General features: G+C 40.0%; 1 protein-coding gene across 31 annotated transcripts in view; it reads left to right on the plus strand.

Annotated features, from left to right (window-relative positions):
* LOC108679110 (longitudinals lacking protein, isoforms F/I/K/T) overlaps positions 1–19,434 on the plus strand; it is a 68,451-nt gene that overhangs the window by 22,744 nt on the left and 26,273 nt on the right. The window contains exons 6-7 of one of the 31 annotated variants that reach the window (XM_047884520.1): positions 8,524–8,847; positions 10,371–11,503. The exons of 18 other annotated variants lie outside the window; for them this stretch is intronic. In XM_047884520.1, coding sequence (XP_047740476.1) covers positions 8,524–8,847; positions 10,371–11,015 — 969 coding nt within the window. In that variant the 3' untranslated portion in view covers positions 11,016–11,503. 12 more of the 31 variants (XM_018167669.2, XM_018167650.2, XM_047884521.1 and 9 more) reach the window with 12 other exon arrangements.

Raw genomic sequence — 19,434 nt, forward strand, 5'->3', positions numbered from 1 at the left:
CTAGAAGTGTAGTGTAACGCGCTTTTGTTCCTCTTCTGAAGGTACACTGGCAAACTAGCGCACAATTCTTGAGTTCCGCTCCCGGCGAGCTTCTTCCAACAAGTTCTACTTCCTACAACATCCCTTCAAAGCTCAACAGTTCATTAAGGATGGCGCATCACTCAAGTACTGAGAATCTAGCGATGAATTTTGACGCACATGCACTCTTCAGCAGCGCCAGACAACCGAGAAATAGGGAATCGTCAAACGTGTTGCCTTACTTTCAGCTCGATCTCAAACGGCTGCGTGAAGAGGACGGCAGCGTTACCTGTCCAGTTTGTTGTGTAAAAATTAGAAATTCCACACATTTTCCCAGGCACTACAGACTTCATACTGGAGAAAAACGCTATGCTTGTCCTTCATGCGAGCTTAAATTCACAAGAAAAGACTATCTTACCATGCATATGATGAACCATCATCATAGTCCCTGAGGGCATTGCTTTATGATGCGTTGCCTTTATTTACAAATTTACCAAGCGTGTGCTTGCATTACCGTGATGCATTATTATACTCGTATGATGGCTGTTATTTTTTTATTATGTATTCTTAGGATTTATGGTGCTACGTAAGTTGAGTAATTGCGGCAGAGGCTGCAGCAAGCAAATTCATGCAGCACAGGAGCGAACATCTACCATATCGGTGCCACTGAACTATTTTCGGCGTTTCGAAAATTTCTGCTTTGAAGGCCCTAAGATCTGGAGGTGTAGATCTTTGAACTTTAAACTTCTGTCAATAAGTTCAAGTATCGAACATTTCAGTAGGTCGAACTGTTTTGTCGCTAAAAGCTAAGTGTTTCTCTATGAATACAAACAATCGATCGGCTGGCGGGGATCATTTGGAGGAGAAAACCTCTGAAGTCCCGGCTAAGGAAATTTTACGGTTGAAATAATGAAGCTTCGAAATTAAGAGCTTAAAATTTGTGCAGCTGATTTCAAGTGCTCACGCTTGATTCGAAAAGTTGTCTGAAAAATTTGTTGGAGTAAGTACCAGGACATTTTTTATATGACTATTCCTTGCTGAAAAACTATGCGACAACCTAGGAGAAGACATCACTTTCCGCTTAGCATCTCTAACAGCCTCGGTAGTTGCATCTGCTGAAACCTTGCCCACGAAAGCGTTTCTTAGTAGTTGGCACTCAAGGCTTGTATTAAGATACATTTCCTGCGTGTATTACTTTCGAAAATGTCGATGCTAGAAATCTCGACATGTTTCTTCGATTAAGGCAACTTGAAATTGTTGATACACCAACTTATTGATCGTCTGAATTTTATCATTTTTCATCATTTTCACGAATTTCCATTGAATGTAGCAAGTCGTTTTAAGGTGTTCATAATCAGTTCTATGGATGGACTTTTCTGCTGTGGTTTAATTTTCATTCAAGAAAATGTCTATTATATTACGAAGTAACATTCATTTTGCAGCCACGCAAGGTTAAGAAAGTCATCATATAGCCTTCGAATAACTTGGTGCTTCTGCCGTATTTTTTGTCTTACAACATAGGATCTCATTTGCATTTGTGATGTGCGTATAATGTAGGGTTGTATGGCTTTCAATCTTCCATATTGATGCACTCAGTGAGTGTTGTGATTTTGTGATTGCACCGTTTACGTTGACAAAAATGTACGATGTTCCAGTTTACGCAATGTTTTGTGGCCTATCCACAATTTCAATTCGTTAGCATTTTACATGCATTATCTTTACATGCGTTAGCTTCTTGGCCCGTCTTCCTAGTCGCTGGACATCAACTGACCGAGTAGAAAAGTTAAGCTGTACTCTTTTTCATTTGTGTATCAAAGAAGATGGGGAGCTGACCATGAAAAGTTGATTTTTTTGACGTGATTTCGAAATATACTTGTATTTTGACGACTGTTTCGTTAGTGCTTGTTTGAGCTGGAAAATTGCTTTTGACTGGGTCTTCTTTAATTTAGGTCTTGATAACTTATTTGTGCTTGACTCATCGCTACGCTATCTTAATTATGTGTACAGCTTTGGAGAAAATTTGAAATCAAACGAAATCGAATCTCGATCGTACTCAGAACTTAAAAGAATTCTTTGCGTGCAAAGGTCGAGGCAAGACGGTAATTCGACGAATTGAAATAAACGTTATTGGTCACTCTTGTTTAATGATTTCAAGCCTTGCAAAATAAGGCTATATAAAAAGTATATCGACAAGGTCGGTCCAACTATTTTTATTGTGATGAAGTAAAGATAACGAAAAATTAGTTGCACTTCTCTCACTCCTAACCCGCCCTTTTTAGCATGATTATGTACCCAAATCTACTATAAAAAAAAATACTTCGAGTGCCCGTCGCTGTTCCAGTAACAAATTGCATGTACTTACAAGTGCCGCGCGCCAACACTATCAAAGCGGCATAAGTAGTTCGCTCTTGATTAAACCTTTCTTTATATGTTATGCTCTTGCTGCAAAGGATAGAACCCGTTGACCGTACTCTAGTTAATTATTTGTTTCACTTTGCACCAAAGTGACACCTTCGATGAAGCAGAATTAATTTTATCGTATAACACTATAATCGACCATAATTTTTACCAGAAAATGATTTATTTTGCTTCATTTTAGTTACGCTTTGTGTTTTGTTCTCCCGTTTTTACATTTGCTTGACGTTCTTGTAAAGCGTCTCTGTCCGTCTCATAGGTGCGCGAAGATTCATCCAGAGCCTCCCAGCAGTTCACTGAACAGTTGCTTCAATCGGTGAATGAAGCTGACGAAACAACATTCCGGATCACGCCTGCTTTATGGAAAACTTCTTTTCCTGATTTGGATTTAAATCCAGGCGACATGAGTAGCAACAACAGTTCAGTTTCAGTCGCGACTAACTCTACGGTGACACCTTGGGAACAACTAGATACGCGTAATTTGGCTATCGACGAAGGCTTGTACAAGTGCCCTGTGTGTTTCAGCATCATCAAACGCCTAGATCACTTCAAGTGCCATTACGTCAAACATTGTGATCTGCCGCGATTCAAGTGCCATTATTGCAAATATCGTGCGTGGCGCATGGGTGAAATGCGCTTGCATGTAATGAGAAAACATCAAGTGAAATCGTAAACAGGCGGCAGAACCATTGTTTTGAAAGTTCCTCCTCTGGTAGGGATTTATATCTAGATACGAGAACTCGAAAACGTGAATTAGAAGCTTTTAGAGCCGATTCTTTCATCTATCGAGTGTTTCACGCGGCTTATATCTGGCAAGTTTCTGAGCTATCGCATTTGTAGCATCTTGTGGCTTACAATTATGTATTTAGTTTCAGCCTTTGAAAAGTGAGTATCTATAGTGCCATACCCACCGGAAATTCAGGCCTCAGTTTTTGTATCGATGCTTAATGCATACCTCGTTTCTTTTGTTAAAAACAGTTTTATATCGAGTTTTAACCCATGTTCATTCCCTGTTAGATACCACCGCATTTTCTCACGAATAAATTAGAAAAATTAATGGACTTCTAGGAATAAATAAGATAGGTGACGCATTGTTGAAGCTTTGTCGTTATAACGAGCGGTGCATTTTGTTTCTTAGGTTGGGGACATCCAATTCTCCCGTTATGGAAGGGATCAACCCTCACCTCTTAAAGTGGCGAAAAGGAGTTCTCGTGTCCCTCATGCTCATATCGAACAAACCAAATTTCAAATTTGTATCGGCACACGCGAACGAGACACCGCTTTGAACTAGACCGCACTCGTCGCACGTTTTGGCCTAGCAACTAGTCTGGTTTCGTTCAGAGTTTCCCGACTCAGGTGTAGTTATGGCTCGAATTAATTAGTTCATTTCAGTTGAAAATTTTGCTTGCCCTTGATGTTTAAATGGATACTGTTCGGGTTTAATTTGTTTTCATTTGTTGTTAGTAGATTTCTTATTGGTGTTAATTTTTATTTTATAATCTATCATGCACTGGGAGGTTAACGTATCATTATAAACTTCCTATGTTATGATGAAATTCTGTTTTCTTAAGACGGCTGCGTTTGTTTTCATAGGTGGACGGTACGTTGCTTAGTTCAAGATCAGGACAGCTTGGCCAGCCCTATCTGGTTATGTGCCACAGCAGTGCTACTTCTTATGCTGACCTCATGACTGAAGAATCTTACCTTTTTGATGAAGAGACTTTCGTTGACAGCCGTAGACCTGGCAACGTTACCGAGAGTCGCAAACCAGAAATGGAAGGGGTTCCTCCCTTCGCTACGTTGGACATGCACCAATTGAGGACAGAAAGAAGCACGTACACGTGTCCTATTTGTTCTCGAGAGCTCCTTAACCCATCATCTTTCAAGAAACATTATGTAATTCACAGTGGCGAGAAAGAGTTTTGTTGTCCGATATGTGCTGTGCGCTTCAACCAAGTGTCGCATTTGTACGCACACGCGCGAAAAAAACATAAAGTTGAACTGAGAAGCACCAGGGCATAAATATTTTGGGCCATAACATTTCAGGATTTGTTCCGTCGATGTAAGTGTACTGCTCATGACTTGGACAAGAAAAATGCTTGCGTTGCACCTGCCAATAAAATAAATTGTCCTCTTGTTCTTAGTTGTCAGCGAGGTGATAAAAGCATTGTGGCATTTATTTATGACGTTTTCAGTTCATTTTTCTATGGCAATTTCTTCTTCTCGCGATAGTAATTTTTTTGGAAATAAGACATCGTTACGATGTTCAGTTTCTCTTTAGTCGTCACATTCATTATTATTTAGCGATCAAACTGTGGCGTAGGCAACTTTGTCTGGTATATTTTTATCTGAAACGCTGGTCTTACTTGGCTGAGAAGAGCGATCTAATTTTGTTCTCACTGTCTTTGCTTAGGGAAAACGCTACCTCGGTCGAGGAAGTCTCTCACAACTGCCGTCAAGTCCCGGCGACCGTGAACGGAAACTTCTCACAGCTCAGTTCACCAATCTACTCTTTGATTCATCCCTCTTCCATGCCGACCCTGCTACCACAAATTCGACCCTTCTTGGCACCACTACTGGAAGATTAATATCATCATCATTGTGCAGTGACGCTTCAACTGAAAATTCTCATATTTTAGGTGCCCGCTCTTTTGACTCTGCGCTTCCTCACGCCTCATCTCTGTCATCGTCGTCTGTTGTACCTTACGCTGATTTGGTCTTGGAAAATCTACTTACACCTCGACGCACTTTCGAGTGTCCTGTTTGTCGCAAAGAGGCAGTTGATCGGTCGACTTTCAAAAAGCATTACACATGTCACAGTGGCGAAAAGCCTTACTTCTGTCCGGTATGCTCATACCGAACGAACATAGTCTCCAATCTATACAAACATGCCCACGTGCAACACAATGTTATTATCAAACGACGGGGATCAATGCCTTGAAAGCATTTTTTTTCTGAAACTAAATATATTTAATTTTAACTGGAAGTTCTATACAGAAAGGAGTGTCATTTATTTTAAGGCGAAGTTCGAGTTCTTTGGTGTTTAGCTTGTATGCTGCAAAAATTGTTTGAACGCGACCTTCGTGAAATTTTGACGAGTTTCGCTTGAAAACGGCATATTTTTTTGCTTTACAGGAGTCCAGCACGACGTTCTTTCGTGCTGTCAAAGGCTCACCAAGCATCGTTGTTGACAGCTCAACGATGTCACAACGCCACAGATTTGCGCTCAAATCATCATCAATTAGCGCATCGCTCGAAAAAGAAACAGACTTACTTTTAGATGAAACTAGTAAAGAATCGTCTTCCTTCGAGTTCAATTCTAATGAAACCCAAAACCTGTCTGTCTCATGTAAGGCTAGTCTTGCTGACGAGAGCGCCGGGATGACGAAACTCGAGTCTGTTACGAATGTAAACTTAGAACGATTTTCGACCGTTGGTCGTTCATACGTCTGCCCTGTTTGTGATAGGACCATAACGGGCAAAAGAGACTTCCAACGTCACTACATGACACACACTGGTGAGAAACCTCACGCCTGCCCGTTCTGCATGCATCGCTCAGTTCGCAAGTCGGACATGCTGCTTCACATGTCGCGCAGACACGGATGCAATCTTTAGCTACGACTCTTGTAGTTCGCTGCAAGTTTTCTACTGATTGTCGATAGAATGTTACTATTTATCATTTTATTTCTTGGAAGAAATATTCCCGGTTTAAAGATAACGACATGTCTGTATACAATGTTATTTTAAAATTTGTAATAGCGTTATAATTTGGCATTACCTGTTCAAGATTGGACAGCTACATTTTACTTTTGTGAAGGGATTTACAGTACAAATTGTTGTCAGTATATTTTCTAGGAATTTCAAATGCTATTGGGCTCGCTCGGTTTTAATTTTTATTATGAATTAGCGTTAGTGCCACCATCACATACATTCGCTACCGATCTACATTTTGTTGTGAAAACTCTCATCCTTGATGTTCAATAAGTTTAACTATCAGTGTCTTTAATTAATACGTTTCACACTTTGGTAATAACATTTCAAAGTCATTTGTAATCAAATCACTTAATCTTCTTCGTTTTTTTTTTTTGACTTCTGAGTCATCTTCTCGGGAAACTTATCTGTTAGAATAACAATTGAGTTAAAATTAAGTAACGAGCCATAGTTCACAATTTATGACATATTAAGAAAATTGCAATTTTTCTCAAGTTTAAAGGTTACTATAATATTTACGAGAGAATTGAACTCAATCGTAAGATTACAGTCGCTGTTAATGCAGTATAATGGACTCATCAAACTGCTTGTTCAAGTCGAAGCACTTACTTTTTAATCAACCGCAACTGTGGTAACAAAGCTTGTATTGCCCTATGTGTATATGTTTAACTGTAACAACCTGCTGATATGTCAAGTAAAAAATGTAACAGCGGAAAAACGAGTTTATTTCATTTATGCCTTCTTTGTGTGACTCTTGGTTAAAAGTAAGAGAATATAGCACAAATTGAAGTAGGGGGCAATAAACTTTTTTTGCTTACAAAAATTCTTCATGTGGCTCGAAAATATGTGATTTTAATGAATGAATCAAAGATTGATTCGTTACAAACAATTTACATATAAAAGCTTGAATGTTTTGGTTGTAGTGTTTCAATTGCTGCGATTCTCCATTCTCGCGTTCATTCCTCATTGTATTTCTGTGTTCCGGGAGTCCATTCGCATTGTGTTGATTATGTTTATTGACGTATTTTGTGTAGAAGTAGCCCATGAGCTGTATACCCCTTCACATTGTTGATATGCTACTATTGCATTACTTCATATTAACACTTGTTTTAAGACGTTTTCAACTTTCTTACACTTCTTTCCTTGATGCTCTGGGCCCATACTTTCAAAAAGAGTTAAGAGTTCGTAAGTTCATCAGCCAATCATTGACGGCCTTTCAAGCAAAGTCCACCAATCGTAGACAAGAAAATAGAGCGTAAGTACTGATGTTCACTTAGCGAATTTTGAAAGTATAGGCCCTGGTTATTGCCCTTGCTTTTTCACAACAACAAGGTTTGTACAAGAAATGCTTTAAGTCAGTTCCTGAGCGGTTTTTTCCTATTGTTGTAGGTCGCAACGGTGGAGTCCTTTCATTTGCAAGCTTCGGATGAGGAAAACAGCATTTTCGCTCCCTATGTCTCTGACCAAGATGCGTGGAAGACATTACACAACGCCACAAGTTACTTGCCTTCTGACGCCTCCAGTATTCGTCAACTGGAAAACCAGTTCACCGACGTTATCTCTTCTCGCGCAGGAAACATTTCATCAGCTTCAGTTGGTCAGGGTTTCACCCTCGTCCCTTTTGCATCTCTGCACACGTCAGAAATTTTGACAGATGATCGCCGTTATAGGTGCCCTGTATGTGCAAAACAAATGCGCAACAAACAAGATTTCAGACGTCACTACATGACACACTCTGGAGAGAAGCCACATGGATGTCCCTTCTGTTCATACCGAACCTGCAGCACCACCAACTTACGCAAACATGTCCGGACGCTCCACTACCAGCAATGTTTGGACATGAAAAATGAATAACGTTTCTAATGATAATGCAGTTTATTTTAGTGATTTCAGTGTCAAGGTTTCGTGGCTCTTTCATTGGATTCAAATTTCATTGAACTCTTCTTAGATTCAAATACTAAACACGAATGATCGTAAGCTACTTTTGACCAAAGATTTTTTTGGTATTAAAATCTCGTTGCTGAGGTCTTGAAGCGCCAGGTAAACAGCCGATCTGGTGGTTTGGTAGGAAATATACACATTCACAGAGTTCGTTAACGTACCTGATCTTTCTTTTTCTGTATTTTAATAAGGTATAACCAATTAACGCTTAATGCCTTTTCATTACTACGATGAATCAAACGTGTTTGCCGGAGCGGAATCGTTTTTATTACTTTGGTCCATCCCGTCTTGTCTAGCACGTACGAAAGGACCGCAGCAGTGATGCCGTATTTAGCCAGGTATTAGTAAATGATGCATTCGATATTTTGACCAACCACGGCAATATTCTCGAGGAATAAAGACATGTTCACTGAAGGGCGGTTGTTTTTCTTGCCTTAGGTGGTCTCTTCGTGGGAAGCTCATTGCAAGAGCCAGAGGCTGACTGCAACTGACGACAAATGGCAAACGCGGGCAGGAGTCGTGCGTTCTGAGGAGTCTAGTCCTCTGACTACAACACGTCGTGGAGACACTTCACCGTATCTGGGTTATACAACTGTTGAAAGCATCAGTGAATCTTCAACCGCAATATCACGTTCTGTACCTTCAACGAGTCTCAATCGCTGTGTAACAAGCAACCTCACGGAAACTTCGAGCATCGCCGCTCTTGGTGCTATTCCATTCGATGACGCGAGTGCCGCCAACGAGATGACTACGAACATTCCGGTATCACAGCTAAACTTGGATGAGCTGCTAACAGGATCGAGGTGCTATATGTGCCCTGTGTGTAGGCGGGAAGTGAAAGAAAAGGGCGATTTCGTGAGACACTACATGACTCATTCCGGGGAAAAGCCGTACTGGTGTGACTTGTGTCCTTACCGGGCAAGTCGAAAGTATACGCTAATGAGGCATGTCAGAGCAGTTCACCCCGAGGGCTTTTTGGCGCTCAAATATTCTGCGTCCTGAATGCTCTAGTAAACTCGATTGCTTTTACGTTATGATTCAATTTTGTGTTATAAGTGTTAAATCTGAATCAGATGGATAAAGATGAGCAAAAATTCACATATCCAACCTCTAGTGCTTGGACAAATAACCAACTTTCAGACGAATTTTCTGCCGAGATTTTACCAATTAATTTCAATTTTATATATTGAATACCATGGCAAATCGTAGTACGTAAGAACACAATCACAGCTCTTGAAATATTTCGTACCGTGTATAATTCAATATGTTTATATTAAGGGAATTATCAAGTTATTGATATTTTTATTGGCTTCTTAATTGGCTGCTATTTTTTATGATCCCATTTTATTTTTCTAGCGCTATAGGGAGTAATATAATGCATATACGGAAAGATAAACATATGAATGACAGAAGCGTGATATCTTGCCTCTTATTACGTAGTCAGGAACTTGGGTGTCTTTCTTGGAGACTTCATGCCATTATGGACGGCGTGAAACCTTGCCGGTTAAAAGTTGAAACATTCATTCTCCTTAATTAGATAAGGTTTTGTATTATTGATCTCTTTCGTGGCACACTGAATTTATTTTCTTGTTTAAATGTTGTACTTTTCCAAGTCGAACTGTTGGAAAATGAATTATGAAATCCAAACCTCTTATTCTTCATTGGTCTCCTATTTGAGCGTATTGGCAATTCATTTTTATGATGTAGTCCATGATTTTCTGCATGGACGATTTTGTGTTTGCATATCTAACGCATTTTTCGTAGTCAGAGATCTAATTTGCTAAGTCATTTCGAATTCAGTAGAATTTCATCAATTGATGTTTTTAAAGAAGGAAAGGAACCAAAATATTCTGGCAGTTTTTATTGAATTTGATTAACCGCGAGCTTAGTGAAAACTAATTGAAAAATTCTACTTTCAGTTTACCTCTAAACCACGACTGTTGATTCCAACTATTGTCGGGGAAAAAATTCAAGGGTGCATGTGCAACTAAAAGGTCGCACGCTTGTATGAGCACTGTTTTCTGAATAAGTTGTGTGATAATTTTGCAGTGGCGGTTTCGTTTAATATATTCACGAATGGCACATGACAGACGACCGAGTTCAATTATGTCTCTTATTTTCTGGATCAATTTTCTCTTCCTTGCTATACGATGGTGTTGTTAATAATTTAGACTGAGATTTGAAATTTTTTGTATTTCTGTATCACCAATTAATTTTTGCGTTTGTTCTGTCCAAGTTGGACGATTTGTTGCGATTTGACAGTGAGATCGTCTTTCCTGCTTTAGGTCTCCAGAGGCAAAGACCGCCAATCAACGGCGTCGTCCTTCCCTTCTTCAGCTTCCAAGATTCTCCGCATGATTCATCAGACAAGAGAAGCAAAACCCATCTCGATGTTTGCTCCACGTGACAAAAACATTCATTCGAGGCTCCATGTTGGAGTGTTCAAGTCAAAAGACTCCACTAACCCTGACTTCAGAGAGAGTGTGAACGAGGAGTCAACTCAAGCCATCATGGAAGAGGACGCCACGCTTGTTGCTGCACAGGAAATGTACTCTCTGCAGCAATTACCACAGCTCATCACTGAACCTGCTCACTTTTGTCTTGAAAGTGCATCATCTTCGTCTTTGGATGTCTCTTCTTTTGGAGAGATCCCTTTTTCAGCTCCTGTGCCATTTAGTGCTCTCGATCTGGAAAGCCTTAGCGTTAAATACCGCGAATTCGTGTGTCCGATTTGCATGAAATGCGTTCGTGGTGACAGACAGGACTTTAAGCGTCATTACATGATTCACTCCGGAGAACGCCCTGAGCAATGTCCTTACTGCTCCTACAGAACCATACGCAAAGCTGATTTGTCCAAACATGTCGTGTCCCGACACCCCGAATTACAACTTAGTTGCAGTATCGAACAAATCACCGATAATAGGTATTAAATTCACAAGCATAAACTTGACAGGTTTGTTTCGCATCTCGACGATAATTCAGATCTTCAAACTTCGCATTCATTGCCAATATTAAATATTTGTGCACGTATAATCGATGGTGTTCTCATGGATGTATTCAAAACAAATAAGTTGCTATACAGAGAGCCCAAACTATTCTCGATAACGATGTCCTCGATGTTACCTTAAGATTGTCCTCGTGCAGCCACTGATATTTCTCCTGGTAATTTTAACTTATGTGACGCATTTTCTTAGTTATTTTAAAATGTTGAAAACTACGAAAATTGTACGAAACGTTTGATTGCTTTGTTCATATTTCTTGTCATTTTTGCTCTTTACTTATAGTGATCAAAATAATGAGTGTGATGTTCGCCAGTCAAGCGGATTTTGTGGAGTATTAAAGTTGAATTCAAATTTTCAACGCATTGTTGTATTGACATCTCGCTTTTCCCTTGATAATTTCACGTGAAATTGGTCAATGAGTGAATTTTAAGCATGGTTGGGGACAGAGTGTTAATGATGACTGTTGTCAAAAAATGCTTTATGACGGAATCTATCAGATCAAAATTTCGTTATGCTTTCATCACCGTTTTGGGTTCTTGTGCGTGTGGTAGTCAGGTATCACGTAGGTTCTCTTGTGATTGATTTCCATTAATTCGTATCTCATTAATTTTAACTTCACTATGAATAATATAATGATAGAAAGAAATGGTACGTTTTGGGAGGGAAAATGGTATGCTTAGGATTGAATCTACCGAGACACTACTGAATGTGTGTCATCTCTGTCTCTTCTAAGGTCCATGATGGGCACTCTCAAATGCCGTCAGCTGATTTGGACTCCAACAACGGCAGCATCTCGGCTTCACGATCTCAAGCGTGCGTGAACTTTGGCTTCCCTCAAGAAGAAATTATGTGCGACTCGGATTATTATGCTGCCCGTGGACATGCCGTAATAATGCTTCCATCTCGTGATTTGCCACCTGTCAGCCGTCTTAATCCCAACCTTTATATGACTCATCAGAGAACATTCGTGTGTCCTGTATGCACAAAAGAATTTCGTATCAAAACTGATTTCACCCGGCATTACCTCATCCACACTGGCGAGAAACCTTTCGGTTGCCCTTCTTGTGAGCACAGAACAAATAGGAAGGGTAGCCTCCTCAAGCATATGCGCCGTGCTCATGGGGCGGTAAATGAGACTCTACAACATCAGGAGGAACAACGATGAGATTACTTCTGTTATTCGGTCTCTTCTGTTACGTTCGTTTCGTATTTCTACGCGCACATAGAGTACCGTTTACGACATGTCTGTTCTTATAAGTTGCACACGTATCAAAAAAGTTCTTCAGTGATTTCATTTTAGTAATCTGCACTTTGTTTACGGTTTATTTCACGCGTGGTTTTCTTGTCACCCGAGTTCACTGTGTGTGTATTGAGGTTTGGTAAGACTGAGATTGTTTCGGTATTGACTTGAGTGTTTGATCAGACTGATATTGTTTTCCGTATTGACTTGAGTATTTGATCAGACTGAGATTGTTTTTGTTCCTTTTTTCGTAAGGTGCTATCGATAAGGGGTTTGAAATTATCGGATGATGCAATCATATCAGAAAGAGCAGCATTCACCATCAAGAGCACGTATTTTACTGCGTGTGTGTCGGCAAATGTCCGAGGCCAGACCATTGTATCCGGAAGCTAAGTTTATGAAGCTCGTTCGATCCAAGGGAGGGTATTATGTGCGTTCGATTTGTAGTGGCTATTTTCGATTCAATGGGGGTCATCACTAGACATTGCCTGACCCAAACTGGATATCGAACTAACGAAAGAGGTTTGAAAGCACGCGTGACTCGCAATAATATTGCTCAAAGATTCTTGAATGTCTAATATTTGTACTATAGAGGCCTTGAAAAATCAATAATTCTTTGCATTCGAGTGTCTGGAAACGTAAGAGTTGCCAATAAATTGTTTTAGCAGAAGTTTATTTACCTGTTATTCTGGTAGATATTTCCGATGGATTGATGGTAGATTGTCTTCATTACCTTAGTTGCGACTAATTGTTTCAAAGCATATAAAACGTGACTGAAAAGTTTTTCGTACGTGTCTTCTTGAAAATGTTTCTGAGATCAGCTACCTCATACGTTGACACGTTTAAAAGAACAGGAATAAACAAAACACAGCAAAATTTATTTAAAAGACTCGAAACTGTGTTGAAGAAGTAACCTGTAACCGATACTTATCTTCTAAGTTGAGCAAACTTGATGATGAGCAAACTTTAAACTAAAAATGTCTCATTACAAGTTACGTATCACCTAACTTTGTTTATGTATCTACTGTCAAACTCAAGTGATGTATTTACTTTCATATTATTTGAAAAGAGATCTACTTTTCCTCGATAGTTATATGTGGTCTGTTAAAGGCGTTGATAAATACAATTTAAAAAATCCAATCTGGAGTTTATGAAACCCTTTGTTCTCATTTTTTCTTTTTATGTAATTAGGTTGAGTTTAATAAGTTTTTGGAAGCATATTCATGTTGCTTATTGTAGCTGATTATCACAAGTTCTTTGTACCTACCATACTGTTACAGCAAATGTATGCATAGTTGAGATATGTTCCTTGAACCTGGCATTTGAAATGATTTAAGTGTTGAGACTTTTCCATCAAAGCCAGTTTTCATTACGTATATTCCAAAAATTTATTGATGGTGCTTTGCAAGTTGGTTACTTGGCTTATCTAAAACGTAGAATTGGAAAACATGTGATCAGGGATTCAGCTGAGGTCCTGCATTTGACTCGGAATCTCATGCCTTCGCGACCTTACAAGTATTTTCTTCGTTAGGTGTCGGAGCTCGTCGGTCTTGCTGCGTCGTCCATTACATTCTACGAGAAACTCGGCAAACTCGGCATGTGCACAACGGGTCAATCGCCTTCACGATTCATATCACATCCTGCAACGATGCTTCTTGATCAGCCGAGTCGCAATTCAGCTTTGTGCGCCGCAGCAGAAATGCATCGAGATGTTGTTTCCTCGCACGTTTGTTCGATTTGCGGACGCTGCTTCTTCCATAGATCGGATTTCTGCCGACACGTCATGACGCACACCGGCGAGAAACCTTTTTCCTGCTCCTTCTGTCCTTATCGATCAAGCAGGAAGGGAAATCTCGACAGACATATGGCCTTACTGCATACGAAATCTATGGATATGCACAAAGAAACTCAAGCATAACGAGAATTTTGAAAATGACTCAACTTGGAAATGATACTGGAAGGATCTTCAGTCTCGTATGCAAATATTTAACATTTTCAGAATTGAATTTTTCTTATTTTAGCAAGTCAATGCCGATCGACGTTTGATTGCCAACTAAGTTGCTGGTTTATTTAGTTATTGTTCCTTTTTTTCTATTGAGAGTGCTTGTATCTTCTTGATTCCCTTGTGTGCTTTCTTGAAGATTGCCAACAATTACATGTGAAAACAGTAGCGTTTATATCTTGGTCAGCTTTCGTTAACGATCGTGAATCGCTTTTTGTCAGATAATTAATCAGATTGGATACCTTTCCGTGTCCTGAATTCAACGAAACGATCGTGAAAAAATTTTTTTATCGCCATTTCAATCCGTAAACTGTTCGGTTATCTTGTACATGGAATTAGCATACAAAAGTGTTAAGAGTCCACTAAGTGGGTGGTTTCTCTGATAATCAACCAGTGTACCGCTTTTTCTTAGGTCACCGTGTTGCGTTCCGAAGACATAGGAGGGAGCACATCACTCTCTCGAGCTGCTTTTGCAACGCACGACATCCACATCGCGCTGAAACGACCAACAACATCATTCGCTTTTGCTGATTGGCATTCGAGCGAAGGTGCCGTTGACAGTGACAACGTACCATGTAACCAGAAACAACCTCTGCGCTATGAAGGTGCTCATGCCCTATCTGATGGAGGTATGATTTCCTACGATGGGAATGAAGCTAATACGTCACAGCCTACTTATGGACGCGGAGCTTTCGTTTGTCCTCTCTGCCACAAGGACTTCCACTTCAGGAGTTACCTCGTACGGCACTGCATGACGCATACAGGCGAGAAGCCCCATGCTTGCTCGTTCTGCCCGTACAGCACTGCTCTTAGAGGCGACCTCAACAGGCATCTCAAGAAGAAACATGGTGACTTGATTTCTCCAGAGAATAAAGTTAACTGAAATTGGCGGCGATTTTCTCATTTATTTCCAACTCATACGGCCTCTGAAGATACGTCCCGTCTGAAACTAAACGTCGAGTGATGATAGAATACTGAAAAAATAAAGAGTCTTCATATAATTCGTTACTCGTAATGCATATCGTGCAGATGTTTTCTCCATTTATAGTTTCATCGTAAACTACAGATCATGTCGTAACAAATGTATATTTCCGAAATATTGAAACATTATTCATCCATGTTTAACGTTAAATATTAGCAATTCATTTTGTGAGTTGGAAAAGAAGCTTCGAAAGTCTGCTGAATCATTTCACCTTCCTTTTTTTAATACGTGTAGAGTTTATAGGTCCCATTGTGCATTTCGTGTCCGTTGTTTTTTTCGCGTTTCTCGGCTGAGCTTGATTCTATCCCGATGTATTCTAGCCTGTCTTGTATTAAACTATGCTCACGGCTGGATTTTTATTTCGCTATGCAGTTTCTCTTAATTGGGTTTCCGTCTGACCTATTTTGTAGAAAACATGCAAAAATGTTTTTAAATTAGCCTTTCAACGGCGTGTTGGTTCACAAAAACCTGCGATACTCGCTAAAAGTTCTGGTTTGTTAGAAAAAGACAGTAAGTCTGACTGGTATTGGTCTTCCTTAGGTGGAGGTCGCTCGCAATGCTTCTCAGCTACGTCGCCGGCAATCAGAGAAAATGATTGCGTCTCACCCCCGCACTGGCTGGTCGTCAACGCATGAAATTGCGACATCATCGCTTCCAATATCTTCTGGGCATCAAGAAACAGTGCCATACGACTCGAACCTAAAATATCAAACGAGCACGCAAGCATACAAACAACGATCTGGATTTGATCCGTCTCTCCATGGGTCTTTGGGAAACCGCTCAGTTCATCAAGGGCCTGATTTCTGCGACGTAGACACTCTAGTCCGCTGTGTCACTGGTGGCGGTGAAATGCAAGGCGCTGTCGAAAACTTCGGGGGTTTTGTCGCTTTTGATGATCTGCCATTTAGTGAGCTTCTATTGCCTAACCACTTCTATCGCTGTCCTGTTTGCAGTTTATCATTCTCAGACAAACGCAACTTCAGACACCACTACATGACCCACAGTGGTGAAAAACCCCATGCTTGTCATTTGTGTTCCTACCGAGCAAGACAAAAAGGCACTTTGAAGAATCATATTCTCACGCGACATGGCCTTGAAATGTGCAATAAATCATCACTGATGTAAATTTTTTAGAAATATCTGAAATCGGCAGCTTCGAAGCTTGAACGCGTTTGAAGCCTTTTCCGCGTATGTCCAGGAAAAATATGAAGCGAAACGGAAATTATCTAATGCAGTTCTGCCTGTCATGACCTGAGTTTTGGACTTGATAATAATACAAATTTTGTTGTACAATATGTTCCGATCCTATTTAAAAATCCACTTCACAAAAGAAACTTTTCATCCTCCACTTTGTTTTCTTCGTCTAGCGAATGAAGTCTTCTGCTGCGTAAAATGTCTTATCTATTGCCTATTGTCTTTTCTACCTTTCTCTGGGGGAGTGATTGTAGGTTTGTTGCATCGGCTGTGCTAGGAGATATAGAAGAAAGTAGCATAGCTTCGTTAATATTATTTATGTGCTGGAGGACTGTCCAAAGAACGAGCCAGTGAATGAAAACGGTATCACTGCCCGTAGGTTTGGCCTGGCGTCGAGCAAGCTGCCTCTTCTCCGCGTGCTGCAGCTGCAGGAGACACGACTTTTTCCACATCTGCTACTCCGTTGGCTCACTCAGTGACATCGTCAGCGGGCAGCTTGGCTGCATGCTTCGCTTCATTTGCGTCTCCCAGCTGCAGTATCTCTACTTTGAAACCCTCATGGCTGTCCGGTGGTGGTTCTTCATCGACAGCCAAGATACTTGCACCCCATGACATTCCTAAATTCCAATTCACAGGAGAAGCAGTTCCCTTCGACCAGCTTGATCTAGTGCCCAGTTCCGAGTACGAGTGTCCGGTGTGTGGCCGCAAGTTCGCTAACAAGGCACGTTTCCGCCACCATTATTTCATTCACAGCGGAGAGAAACCTCGCGCTTGTCCTTACTGCCCTTACCGAGCTCGACAAAATAGTGCTTTGAAAGGTCATATGTTGACGCATCATAGTAACAATTTAGTTTAATTGTGCCTCATACAAATGTATTGTGTCCTATTTTATCTTTCATTGCATGACCTGAAGAAAAATGTTGCGTTGTCAGCTAACAATTTGGACGTATTTTCTTGATTTGGTAAAAAAATAACCATGATTAACTTGAAGAAGATAGCCTGATTTTTTTTTCTTTCAGTTGATTCTGTTCTTTCTTCCTATGTAGAGAAAACATGAAAATTATGCCTCATCTAATCTACTTCAGGAAACATCTTTTCGACTCGTGTCGATTTTCATGAACTCAGGGAATGTCTATTGCGTTTCGTTGCGATTTTAGGCTGATACTTTTTTGGCTCCTAAGAACAACTGTATCCATTTGTGTTTTTATATGCAGGGATCTGAACTGTGTATATACAAAGTATCGAATATGTGTGGAATAAACTTGTTACTCGTGCACAATATCAATAGTTTTAACGAGTTTCTTTGTATATAAGTTATATTCAACTATAAATTAAAATTATCCATACGCATTTCTGTTCAAATGATCGTTGATGTTGTTAACGATCCCATTTACCTAGAACTGAACAACCATTTAGTTTTTGTACGATTGTTTAGTTTTGTTGGTTTCATACCAATCCAATATGAAGATGACATTATTCACTCTTATTTGGTATGATTTATGTTAAGACGAGTATGAACAACGGCACAGTATGTTTGATCGATACGAGCTATGATAATCATGGTATAATTAATTCAAATGGATCATGTTAGGCTTGTGCTAAATTCAAACAAGAACGATTAGGGAAAAACGTGTTTGAAAAATGTTCAGCCTAAATCCTTGTACATGTAATACTTGACGTACTTTGTGGAAGAATACAATACCTCCTATGAATAAATAATATCGTGTCTTTCTTTAACCCATTAGTTAGTTAGTAAATGCTTTATTTTAGTGGTTTTAGGACACTTCGAACCATTAGCATCTCTGAAAAATTGATCATACCTCTACGCTAAATCGATTCATCCTAGTATTTGTGTGGAACATGAAGTGCGTTACATTTCCAGCGATAAGTTTGAAAGTTTATCCATAATCATTTTGAAATAATCAAAACCTGGGTTGCTTATAGGTCAGTTTTGAGAAATTTCGTTTAATTTGCGATTGAATTCCACTTTGATTGGAGATGAACATTCGTCATTTGCTGTGACTATACCACCCTCCATTGACCTACAGCATTGCTGTCCCTTTAGGTCTCGCTGCCTCCAGTAACAACTTTTGGCCGCGGGCAAGATGGCGAGCCTTTAACCACCTCATACGGAGAAGAGAAGCTTCGTCTGTCATTGCCACTAACTGCGTCTGGCCAAGCATTTCCCCAAGCTTCAGGCTCGACCTCGAGCACAAATATCACCAAGTTTGATGACCTACCATTCATGCAGCTGCTCACCCCAAACAATGCCTACTTTTGTCCCGTGTGCCAAGGAGAATTCTTCAATAGAAGCAACTTTAGACATCACTACATGATACACAGCGGGGAAAAGCCTTACCGATGTTCTTATTGCCCATACCGCGCCAGGCAAACTGGTAGTCTAAACAAGCACATAAAATTGCGGCATTTAAACATCGAAACGTCAAATCTGAAATGAGAGTTCATCAAGTATCCAATGCTACCCATAATTACTGGACCGGTAACTATATAATATCCTGCCTAGAGTACAACAAAAACGAGTACCTATAATAAAGTTCTACCGTGGTATTGGCACGCTTTCGTTTACTTTGCACTGTTTGTAAACGTGTCCAAATTCTGCTTCTTTTCTTTCTACGATGCGGAACCTAAAATTTCATCTGATGAATTTGAATACGAGAAATTACTTGTTTCAGTCTACTGGGACCAAATGTATGCCGCTCGCTTTATATTTTATAATTTATAATTATATAAATTTGACGCTCGCTTAGTGCATGTTCTAATGCGACGAACGAAATTCTTCCTACTATCGTACCTCTTAATTCGGTCCCGTTGATAATTAACACTGTAAAGCTCCTAAATGTTACTAGCAATTTAATACAGTATATAGGAGCTACTCGCAAGGCTATTGACGCCCGTATTGTGATTTGTC

Source organism: Hyalella azteca, unplaced genomic scaffold (genome assembly GCF_000764305.2).
Source record: "Hyalella azteca isolate HAZT.00-mixed unplaced genomic scaffold, Hazt_2.0.2 contig15466, whole genome shotgun sequence".
Taxonomy (NCBI): domain Eukaryota; kingdom Metazoa; phylum Arthropoda; class Malacostraca; order Amphipoda; family Hyalellidae; genus Hyalella; species Hyalella azteca.